Here is a 19,568-nt window from a genome sequence, read left to right as displayed (position 1 = left end):
TGATGATCTCAAAATCATCGTCGCATGGCCGAGTAGTTAAGGACTATCGTGTGGAGACTCAATGAGAAGTTCCCAATAGGATCTCAAGCCCTAAGAAAACATCTTCAAAACCTTATCATCACACACATACACAAAATGCATAAAATTCACTAAGTTGCACAAGATCGGACTAGAATTGAGCTTAAAGGACGGGTGAAAATGTGAACGGGTGAAAATGTGAACTTTGAAAATGTGAACTTCTCCGGACGACCTCCGATGATGAAATGGGCAGCGTCAACGCGTCCGGGACATCAATTTTAGCTAGGAAAGACACATATTGCCATAATCCGCAAATGAGCAAATTGCACGCAAATCGATGAATTCGTCAAAACGCGGAACGTCAGAATTTCCTAAAAAGGACATCTATTTTGTTATGTTGTGACGCACAAATAAAAAGGTACGAATCAAATATTATTTTGGAAATATTAAATATATTTATATTTATATTATTAATTAACATTTATAATTTTAAACCCTATTTATCCCTTTACCTGCATACTTAGCTCCCCACTCGATCCCGCGGCTCGACCAGCCGCTCAGCTCGTCCCTGTGCGTGCCCTAGATCCCGTGGCTCATCCACGCGGCGATCTCCCCCCCCTCTCGACTCTTCTCCTTCCTAACTTGGCCGCTCAACCGCTAGGCTCTCCAATCGTGGGAGCTCGGTTGACCAACCCTTCTTCTTCTCGAGGCTTACTTTCTCCTCCTTTATGGTGACGATTCTTTCCCCGTTGTTTTATTGAACCACAAAATTGTGGTAGGTGGCTGTCTCCCTCTCATCTCTACCTATAAAAAGGCTTCTTAGGGTACCGTTCTGGGTTGTTGAAAATTTTCTGAGAAAAAGGGAGGTTGGGGTGTTCGTTGGTCGCTGCTTTTTCGAAGGTTTTGGGAGGAAAATTTCTATAGGAAGCATTTTCTTAGGAAGCTTCTAGAGTTTTGCTTTAAGTCTGCATTAAGAGGTATTTCTTTTCTTCCCTCTAATCTGCATCATTCAGATTTGCACCTGAATAATCTGCATCATTCTAATCTGCATCATTCAGATTTGCACCTGAAAGTACTTTTCCCTTCTAAAACATGTGGAAGTAAAGTTTAGTTTTGTTTTGAGATCTAATCATGAATAGTTTCTAGAAACAGTAAAAATGGAGCATAATATGGATACTTTTTATTTTTCTGCTCAAAATGCATGATAGATAGAATTTTGGAAAATTCCAATTGTTGTCATGTGATGATTGTTGCTTATCTGGAATATATGCAAGAGATGTAATGCTGAAATTATTTGTTGTTGTTGCTCCTGTTCAAGTAAAAGTTGGAATTAGTTTCAATACTGGATAATATGTTAGTATTAGGGATCCGTTTATGCGTATTTGTTCTCTGTTACCTGTTTCTATTTGAAACATATGTTGGGCATAATATTTTGAGACATAAAGCTTCATGAAATTTGACTTTGATGGTTGGAAGTGTTGTCTTTCTGTTTTCCCCATTTGGTGGGCTCGATTTTTGGCTTCTTTTGGGTTGGATGTTAGCTGTAAATTTTGCTCTGATTTCCCCATTTGATGGGCGCGGTTTTGGCTTGAATCTTATTCTTTTCTTTAGCCTTTATTTTGGGCTTGATCTTGTCTGAGGTCTGAGCTCAGTTTGGCTCGAAGGTTTATCTGTTGTTGGCCCCTTTTTGTGGGTTTAGTTGAGCTAAAATTGTGATTTATTTTTTTTCTATTCCATCTGCTGAACTCGATTTTGACTGGAACTCTATTTTTGTTGCCCCTTTGTTGGGCTCAGTTTGACTGTCATGGTTATTCTTATTGTCCCTCCTGCTGGGCTCAGTTTACCTGTCACTGTTACTTATGTTGTCCCTTTACTGGGCTCGGTTTACTTGTCATGGTCCTCTGTTTTGCCCTTCTTGCTGGATTCAATTTGCCCAAACTGTCATTTTTTTTGTTTGTCCCTCTTGTTGGGCTCGGTTTGATCGGAGGTTCTCCAGATAATGTTCCTCCTGGGATTGTTGTTGATAATCAAGTTTGCCATCCAAAAAAAAAAAAAAAAATTTATGACGTACTTCCATGCGGGAATGATTGATATAAGTAGACCAACTCATTATCATGTCTTGCTTGATGAAAATCATTTCAGTTCGGATGATTTATAAAACCTTGTTCATTCACTCTCTTATGTATATCAAAAGAGCACAATAGCAATATCTGTGGTGGTTTTCTCATTGGCCACCCCTATTTGAATACATGTTATGATCTATTAGCTTGGGGATTGGTTTTGACTCCTTGTATTTGATGATTGACTACCTGTGAGCTTACATTGGGGCTTAGTTATGCTTTTTTTGCCCCTACCCGTGAGCTTTTGTCCTCTTTCCTATCCCAAACCGTGAGATTGTATTAGGGCTTGGTTGTGCTCTTTTTGGCCTATACCCGTGGGCTTATCCTGTGGTTTAGTTGTGCCCTTTCTTGGCCCTACCCATGAGCTTAAATATGTGGTGTTCTTCTTGCTGCCCCTACCCGTGAGCCTTACCTCATGATTTCTCTATGAGAAAAGTTAATGGTGGTCTTCTTTTGGTTGCCTTGGTCGTGAGCCTTATCTTGTGACTTCTCTATGTGATAAGTTGAGCTTGTGGTTGTCCCTCTCTGTTGCCCCTGGCCGTGAACATTTATATGATTTTATCTGGATTATTTCATGCTTATTTGACATGAGAAACTTTTGATTAAGGTTGGAATTGAATGGTTTTAATATTGGCATGATCGTTGGAAATTTAGAAGATTGTAATCCCTGGATTATTTTCCTTTATTTGATTTGTGAAATATGAAAGGCTCTTACAACTTCATTTCGGGAAATCATAAAGTTGATATGAATCAGATTCATGAAGAATTTGAAAGCTCATAAAATTGTCATTCAAGTAAGAGTTTTTTTTTTTTAAGTTTGACATTATGGTTTGGATAACATAAATGTCACATTTGAGTTCAGGCTTGGGTGTGTGATTATGTAAGTGATGGTGGAGCCGTGTATTCAATTGTCACATTGATTCGGACCCGTTTCGACTTGTTCGAAACATAATTTGGAAGGAATACCCTTTTTGGGTTGATCAATTTATAAAATTTGAGAAAATGATGTCCTTCTTAGATTGATTCAAGGATATTGGGCCCTCCTTTCTAGATCTTTTCATTACAAGTTTTGAGGGATGATTCACCCTCGTCTGTTCAATCTTTTGGGTGGATCAGTTCCTCCTCTCTCATCCCCATTTTTATTCCTTTTTTTTTTCTTGTTTCTTGGTTCGGTTTTCGGTGCTTATGTCTGACACCTAAGTGCCCATATATAGTCTTTTGCTATATATGAAACCATCAAGCAAGGTCGCAAGTAGGTCGGTTTTGTTTTGGAGCTTAGGGCGATGATGACAAAGGCACGCTGGTGGTAGAGTGAAATGATATTTCATCCTACAATATCAGGACCCAATACTGGGACCTGATGAACCGTATAGTATCATTTACCGACACAAGACTAGCGAGGGATCCGTACCTTCTTAGGCTATTAGCGGTCCTATGCCCGACTGAGTGATCAACTCGTGGACAATCATAATTTTCAAAACTGATAAAAATCGACACGATTAGAACAAATACAATATTTATAAAAATATTTTTATATTACAAAATTGATACAACTTGCTTTTGTATGCTTGAAATTCATGTGCACGTTAAAATATAAATTTTAAAAACATTGTAACTTAGTTGTCCACTTATCGATTACCAGTACCGATCTAATGAGTACTTTCCTAAGTTAGGTTTAATAGAACATCCTTCTAATTGAGTGGCGGGCTCTATACATCCGGGTGACCGATAGTAGCTTTCGACGTCCCTCGAGTACAAATATATAGTATATAAGCCTAACCCCAACCCGAGTACTTGCGTTTTTCTTTCTTTGGATTTTTCGTGGGATTTTATTGGAATTTTTTATAAAGCACTAGTTGTCTTTTTCAGGGATTTTCCCGAGTTTTCGATGATTTTCTTTGAGTTGTCATTTGTTGTTTTTACCTCGAGATTTTTGTCGTAAGTCATTTGTCGATTTTCTCGAGTTTTCTTTCATCTGCATCATTTCTCGCTCTTTCTTGAGTTTTCTAAGTGGTATTTCTTTTGTTGATGCAATTCATGCTGGTTCATTTCTTAAAATTATGTTACTATTATTGACCTCATTTTTAAGGTCATTACTCTTTCCCTTAGGGTCCTAGGATCTAGCTATAGGAGTTTCTATTGACTATGTTAGAAAACTAGAATTGGGACCTATCCTTTTTAGAAATTCCAGTCATTTCTTATTTTCCTGTGATGTCTATCATTTATGGTCTCAAAACCATCGTCTTATGGATGAGCGGTTACGAGCTATTGTGTGGAGACTCTAGGAAAAGTTCTCAATATGATTTCAAGCTCTATGAAAATCACTTCATGACTTTATCGTCATATACACACACAAAATGCACAAAATTCACTAAATTGCACAAGATCGGGCTTAAATTGAACAGAAGGATGTGTCAAAATGCAAACTTCTCCGGACAACTTCCGATGATGAAATGGACTATTCTAACGCGTCCGGGACACCAATTTGAGCAAGGAAATACACTCATATTGTCATATTTCCGTGAATTCGTCAAAACGACTTCCGACGGTGAAACGGATCGCGCCAGCGCGTCAAGAACGTCAGAATTACCTAAAATAGACACCAATTTTGTTATGTTTTGACACACGAATAAAAAGTGTGAATTGAATTTTATTTTTAAGAAATATTAAATATTTTGTATATTTTATTACTTTATGATATTAAAATTATAATCCCTAAACCCTATTTACCCCTTCACCCGCACGCTTAAACCCTCGTTCGAGCCATCTCAGGGCTCGATCTCGCGGCTCGTCTCCCTCTCGTCCGTGTGCCCTAATTCCACGGTGGCTCCACGCGGCTCCCGTCTTCTTCCCCGTCTCTTCCCCTTCTTTAAAAACGGCACGGCAACCGTTCGGCTCTCCAATTAGAAGAGACGAGTTGAGCCTCTCCTCCTTTATTGTGACGCTTCCTTCCCTCTTTTTGATTCGTTGGCCAGTGTGGCTGGTAGGTGGTTGTCTCTCTTCTCTTCTATACCTATAGAGAGGCTTCCTAGAGCACTGTTTTGGGTTGTTGAAAATTTTGAGAGTGAAAGGGAGGTTGTGGTTTCACTGTTTGAAGCTTTTAGGAAAGAAAATTCTGCCAAAATCCTTTTTAAACTATGTTTTCGTTTTCTAAACTACGTCTTTTCTAAACTACGTTTATTTGTTGGTTGCTACTTTCTTGAACCTTTCAGGAAGAGGATTTCTTTGGGAGGCATTTTATTGGATTTGTCTTACTTTTTTTTTGTGTTTTAAGTCGGCATTAAGAGGTATTTATCTTCCTTCCTCTGATTTGCAACGTTTCGAAAGGCATCTAAAAAATACTTCTTTTCTCTTTAAAAGCATATGAAAGCAAGATTTAGGCTTGTTCTAAGATTTAAGCATGAGTAGTTCCTAGAAATATTTAAATGGAGCATAATGTGGTTGCCTTCTTTTCTTTTTCTGCTCGATGCATGTCGGAAGTGCTAAAAATAGGGAATGCATGAAAGAGGCTTTGATTTACCTCAGTTGTTGTTTCATAACGGCATTGATATTAAAGAGTGGGCCTTTAATACTCTTATTGGATTTGATTTAAAAGCTTTATGTGAATTAGTTGAAATAGCGTTTTAGGGAAAACATGTTTAGGCCCACTCTCACATACAAATCTTATTCTTACACTTTTATTATTTCTATACTTATACGTCGGAAGTTGTGGATTTCTTTATTTGCTCCTTGCTGAAGTAATTCATTGTTAAAAGAAAGATGATTTTCGTTATAAAAAAAAGAGAAAGCTGGCTTGCGTTTCTTTTCTGCTCGAAATACATGAGAAGTCATGGGTATGAGCTTTGGAATAACGTTTGCCCATCTAGAATTCATGCTGGAATTCATTATTTTTTAATGAGGAAACATGTTGGCCTTAGGGATGTATGCACACTTATATGTTTCCTGTTACTTGTTACTATTTGGAATATATTCTGAATGCAATATTTTGAAATATAAGATTTCAATAGAGTCCATTTTGATAGCTCTGTTTTGGCCCATTTGTTGGGTTCGGGTTTGGCTCTTTTGGGATTGGATTTTTGCTGGAAACTGCTCCCTACTTTGGCCCATCTGGTGATCTCGGTTTGGCTCTTTTGAGATTGAATTTTTGCTGAAAAATATTCCCTGATTTCCCATTCTTGTTGGGTTCGGTTTTTGATCTTTTAGAATGGGTAAATGCTGGAAATTGTTGTGACCCATTTGGTTGACATTTGGTATTGCCCTTGTGCTGGGCTCGGTTTTGCCTCTCTACTGGGTTCGGTTTCCCCCTGTGTTGGGTGGGTTTTGCCCCTGTCCTTGGCTCGGTTTTGCCCCTTGTCCTTGGCTCGGTTTTGCCCTTTCTGCTGGGTTTGGTTTGCCCCTGTGCTGGGTTGGTTTTGCCCCATTGATTGGCTCGGTTTGTCCCTTATATTGGGCTTGGTTGGGCTCCTTTTTTTTTGGTAATTTATGTTGGCTGAAATGCCCTTTCTGATTTAGTCCTTTTTGGTGGGCTAAATCAAGCTCTTCGACGGATCCGGTTTGGTTGAAAGTTCTTCATGAAACTTTCTTCGTGAATTTTTTTTTTATGGGTAATCAAGTTTGTCATCCCAAAATTCATGAATTTCAATACCTATCTCTATGTGGGAATGTTTAATTTGAGCATTGTTATGCCTTATGGAAAAAATGTGTGATTGGTCTTAGTGATCTATAATAGCTTGTCCATTCACTCTCTTATGTATATCAAAGGCGATGCATTGGCAATACCTATGGTGGTTTTCTTTTGTTGCCTTGGCCGTGAGCCTTACTTGGTATGTGCTGCCCTTGTGGCCTTCGTTTTTTCCCTTTACCCATGAGCTTAGCAGGTGGAGGTTTTCTTCTTCTTTGCCCCTACCCGTGGGTTTGTGTTGTGTTGGGTTCCTTCTTGCCATCTGTGGCGGTGAGCTTCTTATATAGGGTTTGGTTTGGTTTGTTCTAGCTCCTACCCGTGAGATAGTTGGAGCTTGGTTGTGCGTTTTTTGGCCTTACCCGTGGCCCTCTGCTCTCTTTTCTGACCTTATCCGTGAGCCTTAATTGGTGATTTCTTAATGGAGTATTTCAAGCAGGTGGTTCCTCCCCTTTACTGATTAATTCCTCCTACCTTCGTGATATGTGAAAGGCTTTTAATGATTTTTGTTTTGGGAAATTATAAAGCTGATATGAATTAGACTTATGAAGGGATTTGAAGGCTTATGAAGTTGTCATTTGGAAAAGTGTTCGGAAATGCAACATGAAAGTTTGGAAAACATAAATGATATACATGGGTTCAGGCTTCGGTGTGAGTGCATACAGATGGGGGAAGTCATGAGTATAGTTTCACCTTAGCTTCACCTTAGCTTTCTTCACCTTAGCTTTCGGGCCCGTTTTGATTTGATTCGAAATAATATTTGGAAAGGATACCTTTTCTGGGTTGATCCAATTATAAAAAGTTGAGAAAATGATATCTTTCTTGGATTGATTCAAGGATCTTAGGCTCCATTTTTAGATCTTTTTGATATAACTTTGAGGATTGTTTTATCCTTATTCCTTCGATCTTTTTGGTGGATTAATTCCTCCTCTCTCTCATCCCAATTTTTATTCTTTTCTTTCTTTGTTTTTTGATTCGGTTTTCTGTACTTATGTCTGATACATAAGTGTTCATGTATAACATTTTGTTATATGTGAAACCATCAAGCAAAGTCGCAAGTAGATCGGTTTTGTTTTGGGGCGTAGGGCGATGATGTTAAAGGCACGAGGAGAATGATAACTTATTCTACAGCACCAGGACTCAATTTTGAGACATGATGAACTATAGGATGAAAATATCATTCATCGACATAAGACTAGAAGGGGCCCGTACCATCTTAGGTTGTTGGTAGTTCTAGGCCCGATGACGTGATCGACTTGCGGACAACTATACCTTTTAAAATTGATAAAATAAATTGATAAGAATTGATACAATATTTATAAAAAATATTTTCAATACAAAAATTGATATGACTTTTTTTATTATGCTTGAAATATGTGCATGCTAAAACTTAAATTTTAAATATGTTGCAATTGGGTTGTCCACTTGTTGATTATCGACATGGGCTAAGGAGCATCCTCCTAAGTTAGGTTCAGTAGGACATTCTTCTAGTGGAATGGCGGGCTTCATACATCCGGGTGACCGAGTAGCCTTCGACGTCCATCGAGTACAAATATATATTTGAGTTTGGCCCCGACCAGAGTGCTTGCGGTCCCCTCTTTTCGGACTTTTTCATATGTTTTATTAAATTTTAGACAAAGCACTCGTGGTCGCTTTTCTCCGGGATTTTCCCGAGGTTTTGATAAGTTTTATTTGAACTGTTACTCGTCGAGTTTCCCGAATTTTCCATCGTGGATTATTTGTGGATTTTCTCGAGTTTTCCGAGCAATGTTTCTTTTGTTCATACAGTGAATACTAGCAAGCTTAAAGGAGTAGCAGACTTCCCAAATATACAGGTTTGATTAACATTGCAGCATTTTATTTCATAATATGTTATAGTGTTCTCCCAGCATGTTGTACTGCTCCCTTAGCATGTTATATTGTTCTCTTTCTTTATTGTATATTTTATTGTTCTCTTCTTTTATATTGCATGCTTAATTGTTTTGTTACACACTATACCTTAGTATAGAAAAACCTAGTGGTTATATAGGATTAACATTAAACCTGAAGGTGCAACTACGAAGAAATTTGGAGCGAAAACTGTAGGCAGCACGACGAGGAACAACTTCAAGGTGGATCTGCAATATCAAAACACATTCACATCACCGAACACTTTCCTTAGTTTAAATAATAACTCATAGGATTTCGAGGTAGTTTGCCTAGTGCAACGTAAACCCTCACATATCACTTTTAGGCTTTTGCATAACCCTGTTGTGCAATTATAAGTCCTAACGCTTTAGGATTCCGAGGTTATCGTACGGTATGGTATAAATCATCCTATCTTTTTAGACTATTTGCATGATCAGATATCGTGCGAATATAAGTCATAAATTCTAAATAAATTGCAAGATTAAAACATTAAATAATATCATTTCAAAGATATAAAGCCAAATAATAGGATAGTTGGGAAATCACCGGGGTTCCCCTGGATCTGTGATATCCCCTACTTTTCATTCCTTTGGATTCTTTAAAATAATTGTTCCTATTTTGAGTCACTCCACTTGATTTTCCCATGTCCAATCTTGGAAATCTAAACTTTGAAATCTTGAAGGTAAAATCACTAATCTTAATTGAAAGTTTTCTTAAGTGACTCATCTTGAATGATCTTAGTCATTTAAGATGTAATTAACTATAAATGTTTGACTCTATAGGGAACTTGAAACCCAGGTAAAATAAACCCTATATAATCCTCGTATAAGTAAAGGAACTTGTTGGCCTCGTATAAAATATTTCGAAAACAAAACGAATGTCACAATTTTTTTAGTTTAGGTGATTCCTACTACAGGTGATATGTTTATTCTTCGAGATAAGTATATTACTTGTGGTATCGTGCTTAATCACCCAAACTATTCAAAATGTGAGACTCGTTTGGTCTCACATATTTTTAAATCAAAATATTATTTTCAAAAATCATATTCATATCAAAACTATTTTATATTTTCCTATATTTTTCATACTTTTCAAAATTAAAATGGCTGACAACTATATTTCTACCTGCTACTGCTACTTTTACACACTATACCTTAGAATAGGAGGCCGGTAGTTGGTTTCATAAGAGGTACACGGTAACAAAACGTTGACTAAACAATTACATGTACCTTTAAAATTAACGTCGAATCTGAACATGCTACGACGGGGAGTTTAGAGCAAACACCGGAGGCAGCACGACGAGGACACACAAAAGAACAACTTCAGGATGGATCTGTAACATCAAAATAAGTTCACGTCAACTAAGCATTTTCTCTAATTTAAATAACAATACATAGAACTTCGATGTAGTTTGCTTAGCGCAACGTAAATCCTCACTTTGTCTTTAAACTTTTGCACAACCCTGTTGTGCAGTTATAAGTCCTACCACTTTTAGGATTCTGAGGTTACCGTCCGGTATGGTGTAAATCCTCCTATCTTTCTAGGTTATTTGCACGATCAAATATCGTGCGAATGAAAATCCTAAATTCTAAAAAAAAATTGCAGGACTAAACATTGAATAACATTATTTCAAGATATAAAACCAAACAATAGGATAGTTGGGAGGTCACCAGGGTTTTCCTTGGATCTGTGATATATCATACTCTTCATTCATTTGGATTCCTTAAAATGATTGTTCCTATTTGAGTCACTCCCGTTTGATTTTCCAGTGTCCAATCTTGAAAATCTAAACTTTGAAATCGGGAAGGTAAAACCACTGATCTTAATAGAGAATCTTCTTAAGTAACCCCGGTCATTTAAGATGTAATTAACTATAAGGGTTTGTCTCTATAGGGAAGTTGGAACCCTAAGTAAAATAAACTTTATCTAGTCTTTATATTAGGTAGGGGAACTTGCCGGCTATACATAAAAGATTTTGCAGGCCAAACGGATCTCACAAACTTCTTAGTTTAGTTGGTTGAGCATACTGTTAAGTGGTATGCTTATCCATCGGGATAGTTTATTACTAGTATTAACGCGCTCAACCGTCCAAACTATTTAATATGTGAGACTCGTTTGGTCTCATCTTTTTTTAATTAAAATGCTACTTTCAAAACTCATATTTATATTAAAATTATTTTCATATTTACAAAAATCATTCTTTCTTTTCAAAAATAACGGCCGACAGTACTCTACATGTAGGGCTACATTATTTTGTCGGGTATAATAGGTTCTCACATAAGAGAAGCTAACACGATAGGAGCGAATCTGAGTATACGTAGCAAAGCCAAGTGCGGGTTAGGATTCATGGGTTTGAAGCGGTATAAAGGCATTGGCAACTATGGTGTGTGAGGTATGGACACAATTGTGTAAACAGCTGCGAGAAACATAACACAGAATAGTTACAGGAATGGCAAGTTCATGAAAGGCATGCAAGGTAGAGTCTTTGGTACATATCAGGAGGTCTTTGCATGGATGAAAGTTTAGAGATAAGGTTTGTAAGAAAGAGAGAATGCGAGCAGGTTCAAAACAACAAAGGCGATAAGTGTGAGGGAGAAAGCAAAGAATGGAAGAGTGAACAGGCTTATGGATTCATGAGATTTCGAACCTCAGTAGAGCACAGAGCAAAGAAATTTTTTGCTAAAGAAAAGGTTCATGTCTGAGGGAGATGGAATTGTGGAGGCGTGGAGAGTGCGCTGGGATGCATGGAATGTGTAGATTTTCTATTTTTATTTCTTTTATTAAACAATATATGTAAGTATGCAAGCATGAAGCCAAAGACCCTCAAGTGCATGATAAAATTTAGCACAATAGTCAATCAATTATACTACATAAAACAAGATGACACAAGGAATAAATCAAAACAAAAAACATGCCTTATATTTGTCAAGGTTTTTCAGGAAAATTGTTAGGGCTCCATGCCCACCCATTGAATGCCCAAATATGGAGGCTTTTGAAGTGTCAAGCTGTTCGAAATTTTCATCAAGAAGTTTTGGCAATTCCTTGACAATATAATCATACATGCGCCAGTTCTTCCACTTCTCCTCTGTTGCATTTAGATAAAATCCGGCACCTAAAAAAGGTAGATGAAAAGAAATTAGCATCAAGATAAAAAATTGCATGGATGAAAGGCTTCGGAAGTAGATGGACTCTGCAATACTTGAAGAGTAAGGACTTATCAAGAAATATACATATTTGACAATCTTCTTCAGAGTTAATAATGGAATTGAACAAACACATTTTTCTAAATTCAGCCATAATTTCCAAATGAAGGCCAAAAAATGCAAGGTTTGACGCATATTAAAATTAAGTAATTTCAAACCACAAACTCTAAATTTTGGCAGCAAAATATTTTGGCTTTCTTCAAGTAAAGCAACCATAGCCAAATTAGAGACTCTTCTAACCAAAACCTAAGAGATGATGCATTTCACTGTTTAAACAAGATCGTTTAATAAAATCATTGAAAAGCAACGTTATGGGCTTATATGGTTGTCTGTAAGCGAGAGGCAATGATGCAAACCACTTTTATAGGATGCATTTTTTCTATTGTTTGGTTATGTAAGAAGTGCGAGTGGGAGTGTCTAAAAAATTTAATTTTGATCTCTCTGTCTCTCTCTCTACAACATATTTGGCTTTAATATATTATAAATACGATGCATGGGTGCATATAATTTTTATATATTTCTATACACAGACACAAAGGTATGCATCACATTTACATTTTTTTTATGTTTATTCTATTAGCCAATTTTTTTAAATATTTAGTTTATTGAGGTCAGTGGTAGTTTCGGTTTTAGTAGTTTCAATATCATTGCTTTTAAGATTCAAAATTAAACTAGGCCTTGGTTGCTTTTATTATTATTATTATTATTATTATTATTATTATTATTATTATTATTATTATTATTATTATTATTATTATTATTATTATTAAAGCTATATAATTAAGGTATAAATAAAATGAAATTATCTAATTAACAACACATGAAATTTGATGAGTCTTCTTAGTAATCGAATACTACGTCTAATAGAAGTTCGACAACCGCTCAAGAATTTAATGAAGTTTTTTCAAAGAATATTAGTTTCGAATGAAACTCCAAAGTTCATTTAAAACATCACTGAAACTCGCTAGCGTTAGTTGAACCTCCTGGAAAGAGGTGAAACAAAAAATATTAATTGATTTCAAATCATTTTTAACCAAAAACAACTCGAGAGGACCAAAATCATCAAAATTGAAAACAATGGTATAAACACACATGTAAGTGCATACTAAATAAATACAACAATAACAACAAGCCTTAATCCCACAAAATAGGGTCGGCTACATGAATTCTTTTTCTCCATTGAGTCCTATTGAGTGTCATATTTCCATTTAATTCTAATAAATTAAGATCATTTTTTATACAATATACCCAAGTTTTTCTAGGTCTACCTCTGTCTTTCTTAACATAAGTCAAATCTAAAACATCTGATCTCCTAACCGGATCATCAGATAGTCGACGTTTAGTGTGATCAAACCATCTTAGATGACCCTCTCTAGCTTTGTCCGCCACTAGAGCTACACCAACCCTATCACGAATGTATTCATTTCCCATTTTGTCTCCAAGTGTAAAGCCACTCATCCACCTAAGCATTCTCATCTCGGCAACACTTAACTACTTTTATGCTTCTCTTTTAAAGGTCAACATTCTGCACCATAGAGCATTGCGGGTTTCACCACCATCTTATAAAATTTTCCTTTCAGTCTAAGTGATACTTTTCTATCACACAATAGGCCAGAAGCATTCCTCCACTTCAACCAACCAACTTGAATTCTACTAAAAACATCTCCATCAATATCCCCATCGCTTTGAACAATAGACCCGAGATATCTAAAGCATTCACATTTTAATAATTGATCACCTACAGTTACAACTTTATTACTAGAGTTACTACTACTAAAATTACATTCCATGTATTCAGTTTTAGTTATATTCAAACGGAGGCCTTTAAACTCCAATGCAGACCTCCATAATAATTCAAGTTTTTCCTGACCACTTTCTCTTACATTATCCAGAAGAAGGATATCATCAGTGAAAAGCATACACCAAGGTACATCCCCCTGTAAATGTGAGCATCCATAACAAAAGCAAAAGATACGGGCATAAGGCCGGTCCCTGATGTAATCCAACTGAAATGGAAAAATATTTGGTCGATTCTCGTTGCGTTCGAATAGAAGTAACACCTCTAATATGCATATCATTAATGACTTAAATATAAGCCATATCAACACATTTTTTCTCTAAAACTCTCCAAAAAATATCTCTTGGAACCTTATTGTAAGCTTTTTCTAAATCAATAAAAATCATATGTAAATGTAGATCCTACTTAATCTCTTTATACTTCTCCATCAAACCTCTCAAAAAATGTATAACTTCCATAATATACCTGCTTGGCATAAATCCAAACTAATTATCAGAAATATATAAATGAATAAAAGGCAAATAAAATATCAAAAAATATTTTATGCAAGTATAAATTAATAAATAGTCAATTAGTTATTAATATTGATGAGTATTGCAGCATTTCTTTAAAAATCCACATCAAGATTTGGACCCCATTGTCGGTCATGGATTTGTTTCGGTCGGGATTTTAAAAATGATTGATTTAATTTAATATATGTAATTTTGATTTTTGAAAATAACATTTTAATTTTGAAAAATGAGACCAGATGGATCTCATATACTTCAAAGTTTAAATAATCAAGCACCACCCTACAAGCAATACGCTCATCCCAAGATATAAACATATTATCTGGCAAAAGGGGCTTCATTATATAAACTACATAAATCATAATATATGTTTGGTCCGCGAATCTTTTATGTGTGGCCTACCTAATAAAGAAAATTAGATATTGTTTATTTTACAAGGGTTTCAAGTTTCATATAAGGCAAGCCCCAATAATTAATTACATCTCAAATGATTGAAGTCACTCAAGAAAACTCTTGATTAAAATCAGTAATTCTGTCTTCAATATTTTAAAATATAGATTTTCAAGGATGGACCTGGAAAAGACAAGTGGGAGTGACTCAAGTATGAACGGTTATTTTTGGAGTCCAAAGGAATAAAAAATATGAGATGTCACAGATCTCGAAGAAAACCTCGGCTAATTCCTAAACTTTTCTATTGTTTGGTTGTGTTTTGAAAACGATGTTATGTAAGTGTTTAATCCTGCCAATTTTATTATTTGGGACTTACACTTGCATAATACCCGATTATGCAAGATTATGCAAATAGCCGATTATGCAAATAGCCCGCGGAGATAAAAGGGTTTACGTCTTACCGAACGACAACCTCAGAACCTACAGAGATTTAGGACTTATGTTGCACAGCATAGTTGTGCAGGGTCCTAAAGAGGATATGAGGATTTACGTCGCGTTGGGCGAGCTACCTCGAAGCCCTATGAGTTTGTCATTATTTAAGACTAAGAAAATGTTTAGTCATAGTAGATCCGCTCCACTACTGAATGTCGATTGTCTCTGAAGTTGTCCTTTCTCATCTGTAGCTTGTTTCAAGCTCCTTGTTGCGCGGCTTCAGGCTTAGGATTTATGTTTTGTATTTGCATGTACAATTATTGTTGGGTCTGAACGTTTGTAGCAGGGTAGCTCCTAAACGGTGTCCTACTGTTTTCTACCCTAGGAGCTTTACAGGTATTGTAAGTAAATAATGCATGGGTAAAAGAATAGCAAAGGCATAGTAAAAATGCAGTGAACAGTGTTGTAAAAGGCAATAAAATGCAATGAATGTAAAATAAATTTACGTATCTGGAAGTTTTTCGCTACTGCAAAAATGTCAGCATCACAAGTAAAAGCATACAAATGTCGCAATTAAAGTAAAAAAAGTGACACATATGTGAAGGATCAAACTGGGCCATAAGCATGCAGGTTTAGCATAAGCTCAGAGCTGGGTTGTATGCTTTACAATCCAACCCTGGATAGAAGCCGCCAATCAAGCAAACTAAGGAGGGCAACTCCTGGCCTAATCAAAGTTATTTACAATTAGATTTATAAAGGTTAGCCCCCAAAATTCTCAATTGGTCATGCATGTAGGATTGAACATTTACTTAACAGTCAAAAGTAGTATTGTTATGAGAAAAGTATATGTATATTTTCTTTTATGTTATGTGCGAGTATTTTGGCAAATTAGATAGTCCACGAGTTATTCACCTAATCCGGGCTAGAACTACCAGCAAACTAAGAAAGCAAGAGGCAACTTCACACCAAGAGCTGGTGAATAGTAGCATCGATCCTGCTCTCCCCTCATCGAAGGTCATCGAGGCTGGAGATATTATTCTATCATCCCACCTTAGCACGCATAAGCACTGTCATCATCACCCTTAAACATTGAACCATCCAACTTATAGCTCTGCTTGATGATTCACCTATCCCTACCCTATATGCACTTATATTTGGATATAAGCACATAACATAAAACATCAAGCAAGGAAAAAAAAAGAAAAAAAATAAAAGGAAAAGAAAAGAAAAGGAGCCCAACCCACCTCCAAAATCAGTAAAGAGACAAAACAGCAAGTAGATCAGCCTAAAAAATTTTTGAATCCTCCCAAAATAGCAATCAAATTAGTCCCAAAATGTAGCATTTAATCCTCTTCCAAACAACATCTGTATTGAACATTTTAAGCACTTAAAACAACATATTCACTGAACCGAAAATCAGGATTTAAGATACTCAAAACAACATATGTATCAGGCTCAAAACCCGCATTTAAAGTGCCCCGACCAACATATATGTTAGGCTCAAAATCTGCATTTAAAGTGCTCAAAAACAGTATATGTATCAGAACCAAAATCTGCATTTAAAGTGCTCAAAACAGCATATGTATCAGGCTCAAAATTTGCATTTAAGGCATCCAAATCAGCATGAATATTGGTCCAAAAACAACCTTTAAAGCACTAAAACAGCATATGAAATCCTTCCAAAAAAAATGAATCTACAAAGTTCAAAACTGCACTTTAACCCTCCCAAAATGATGAATTCACATCACTTCAATCAAAATTTTATCTTTTCCAAGAAGAACGAGTTTACAAGGTTCCACATGGCATTTTTATCTCTTTAAAATAGCATTCAAATCAGCACCAAATAGTACATGTATTCCTTCCAAAATAGTTAAAAAATCAGTTCAAAAAGTAACATGTAAAGGCTCCAAAATAATAAGCAATTCAGCCTAAAAACTGCATGTATTTCTTCCAAAATAGTTAGAAAATCAGCCCAAAAAGTAAAATGTAAAGAGTCCAAAACAACAAGCAAATCAGCACTCAAATGGCGCACAAATATCTCCAAAGACAGTGCCCAAATAATACCCAAACCATCTCCAAAACAGTACGCAAACAGCATCCAAAAAGTCAACGAATCAGCATCAAAGTGGTACATAAATCCTTTCCAAAAAACGGATATCGAGCCCACGAAACGACACCTAGATCTACCTCAAAACAAACAGTTATGTTATATGAAAGTCTTGGTTGGTAGAAATGTAATCAAATTTTAGGTGTTAGATAAGTAAATGCATGGAAATTAAGTGGTATGGGATTAAATCGGTGGTAAGGGGGACGGGCCGAGTGAGGGATTATTTTTTTTTTCTTTTTTTTATAATGTTTAATATTCAAAATTCACTGGTTCGCCCACTATATTAAAATGAGTGTCCCGCCTAAGTGAAATCGACGTCTTGGACGCGCTCGCGCGGTCCGTTTCGTCATCCGGGGTCGTTTGGACAAGCTCGTCGATGATTAGGTCAAATAATGTGTCAAATTTATTTTTTTCCGAATTTTAGTTCATGGTTGATCATTTTGAAATTGATTTCAATTGTAATTATCGATGAAGTGTATGCAAACGTAGGTGATGCGAATGAGGAGTGCACAAGGTCACCCAAGAGCTTAAAGGTCCTATAGGAACCCTCTTTGGGTTTCAACATGTTGGTCTCAACCAGCCAAGTGTTGTTAGTCCAAAACCACACATGTGAGACCCCCAAGAAGAGTCAAGAAGTGGTTTGAATTTCTAAACGGGGTAGGTCCCAACACTAGGCTTCTAATATGGTCAAAGAAAAGTCCTAAGGCTAGATCTTAAGCACCAGAAGAAAGAGTAAGAAAGACCTTAAAATGAGGTCAACACCCATATTTACAAGTAGACTAATTAACCTTTAGAAAATGCTACCCACTTTTGGTTGGGAAGAGCTCTACAGATGCTCCCATGCTACTGATGATGTGGCATGAGTATTTATGTAGATTTTTATCAAAGAATAGCATTTCTCTTCCATATATACTACTAATGCATATTATAAAGTATGGTCATGAATTATACAATTTGTAAAAGCGTATAATTGTATTTGTGCGTATGCATGTGTGAAAGGCACTAAATGACGCAAATCTAAAATCTTGCATTCATTGGGCATGGAAATCATGAGGATTACTTCTTAATTTTTACCCACAGTTCATCTCATGTGCAAAAACATACTTATGATGATGGCATTTATGTGAGCGGAAAGTCTACTTGAACATTTTAAATAGGGGACATTTACATACATAGCATACAATTCTAATATATTTACATCTCACACCTAAATTTTTATATTTAAATGCATAACACTTAAATCTATAATGCCACATCAAAAATAACACAATTGCCACTTTTAAAAAGTGAAATACACATTTTAATGCATAGGTTTAAGCTATTCGTTGGCAAATAACTCGTGTTTGATTCGTTCGTTAAGCAAGCTAGCCGAACACAAATAATTTTTTTGAGTTGATTTATAAACGAGCTGAACACGTACAGATATTTATTTGATTTATAAATGAGTTGAATACGAACAAATATTTTTTTTGTTCATGTTTGGCTCATTTTGACTCAAAATAATTAAATAATAATATTTATTTGTATTAGTTCTATATTAATTTTTATAATATATTTAAGAGAAATGCATATAGAAGATTTGAGTGGTATAAATGCAAAAAGTAAAACTTAGGATTTATATATATAAATAGTTAGGGATTGGCTGGTATGTATTTAAATGTCCAAAAGAAAAAAAAAAGCGTAAGCCCAATCCCATCTCACAACCCCACTCTTCTCTTATATTTGTTTAAGTATTATATATGTAAAAATGTAGGAACTGGCTGGTGTGTACGTAAAGGTCCAAAAAAAAAAAGGAAAAGAAAATACAATCAATAAATTCATGGTCTAATTTTCTTTTATTGTTTGGTCTCACGTATCTATGAGAGATTTTCTTACCGTCTTAGAGGTGCCTAAATTTAGGGAAATACCTCTTTCGAGCACCATAGTCGCGTGGCCCGCGTGTGAGTTCTAGCTATTGAGCTCCAATTCCAGTCGAAAATGAGCTTAATTTAAACATTCGAGCTTGAATCGAGTTGAATAAAAACATGTTACTTATAAGCCATTTTGACACAGGTCGAACGCAAACAACAAAAATTTAACGAGCCAGAACACAAACAAGCCTTGGGCTGACTCAAGCTCAGCTCATTTACATAGCACCAAAGTTCTTCCTCTTGTTTTCACTATTAGATAGCATCGTTGCCTCGTATTTGCACCAAAAAAATGCTACTTCTTCATGTCTACTTCTCTGTTATTTCACCCTAAGGCCTACAACCATCCTAGATCACTTTAATTCTAGAAAGATAAGATTATCACCTTTGATGATCTCTAGAAGCATACCTTCAGAAACATAAATAAAAAAGTTAAATGACTAAGAAATATACTACACACTTCCAAGGAAGAAGTCACTTTCCACTTCCCCCTACAAC

At 36.0% G+C, this 19,568-nt stretch overlaps 1 protein-coding gene across 1 annotated transcript in view; it reads right to left on the bottom strand.

Annotated features, from left to right (window-relative positions):
• Positions 1-19,568, bottom strand: part of LOC110019130 (S-formylglutathione hydrolase) — a 34,864-nt gene that overhangs the window by 7,845 nt on the left and 7,451 nt on the right. The window contains exon 4 of the mRNA XM_020716713.1: positions 11,640-11,836. Coding sequence (XP_020572372.1) covers positions 11,640-11,836 — 197 coding nt within the window. The remainder of the gene's footprint in view (positions 1-11,639; positions 11,837-19,568) is intronic.

Source organism: Phalaenopsis equestris, unplaced genomic scaffold, assembly GCF_001263595.1.
Source record: "Phalaenopsis equestris unplaced genomic scaffold, ASM126359v1 Scaffold000002, whole genome shotgun sequence".
NCBI classification, from domain to species: Eukaryota; Viridiplantae; Streptophyta; class Magnoliopsida; order Asparagales; family Orchidaceae; genus Phalaenopsis; species Phalaenopsis equestris.
This window is presented reverse-complemented; position numbering and strand designations above follow the sequence as displayed.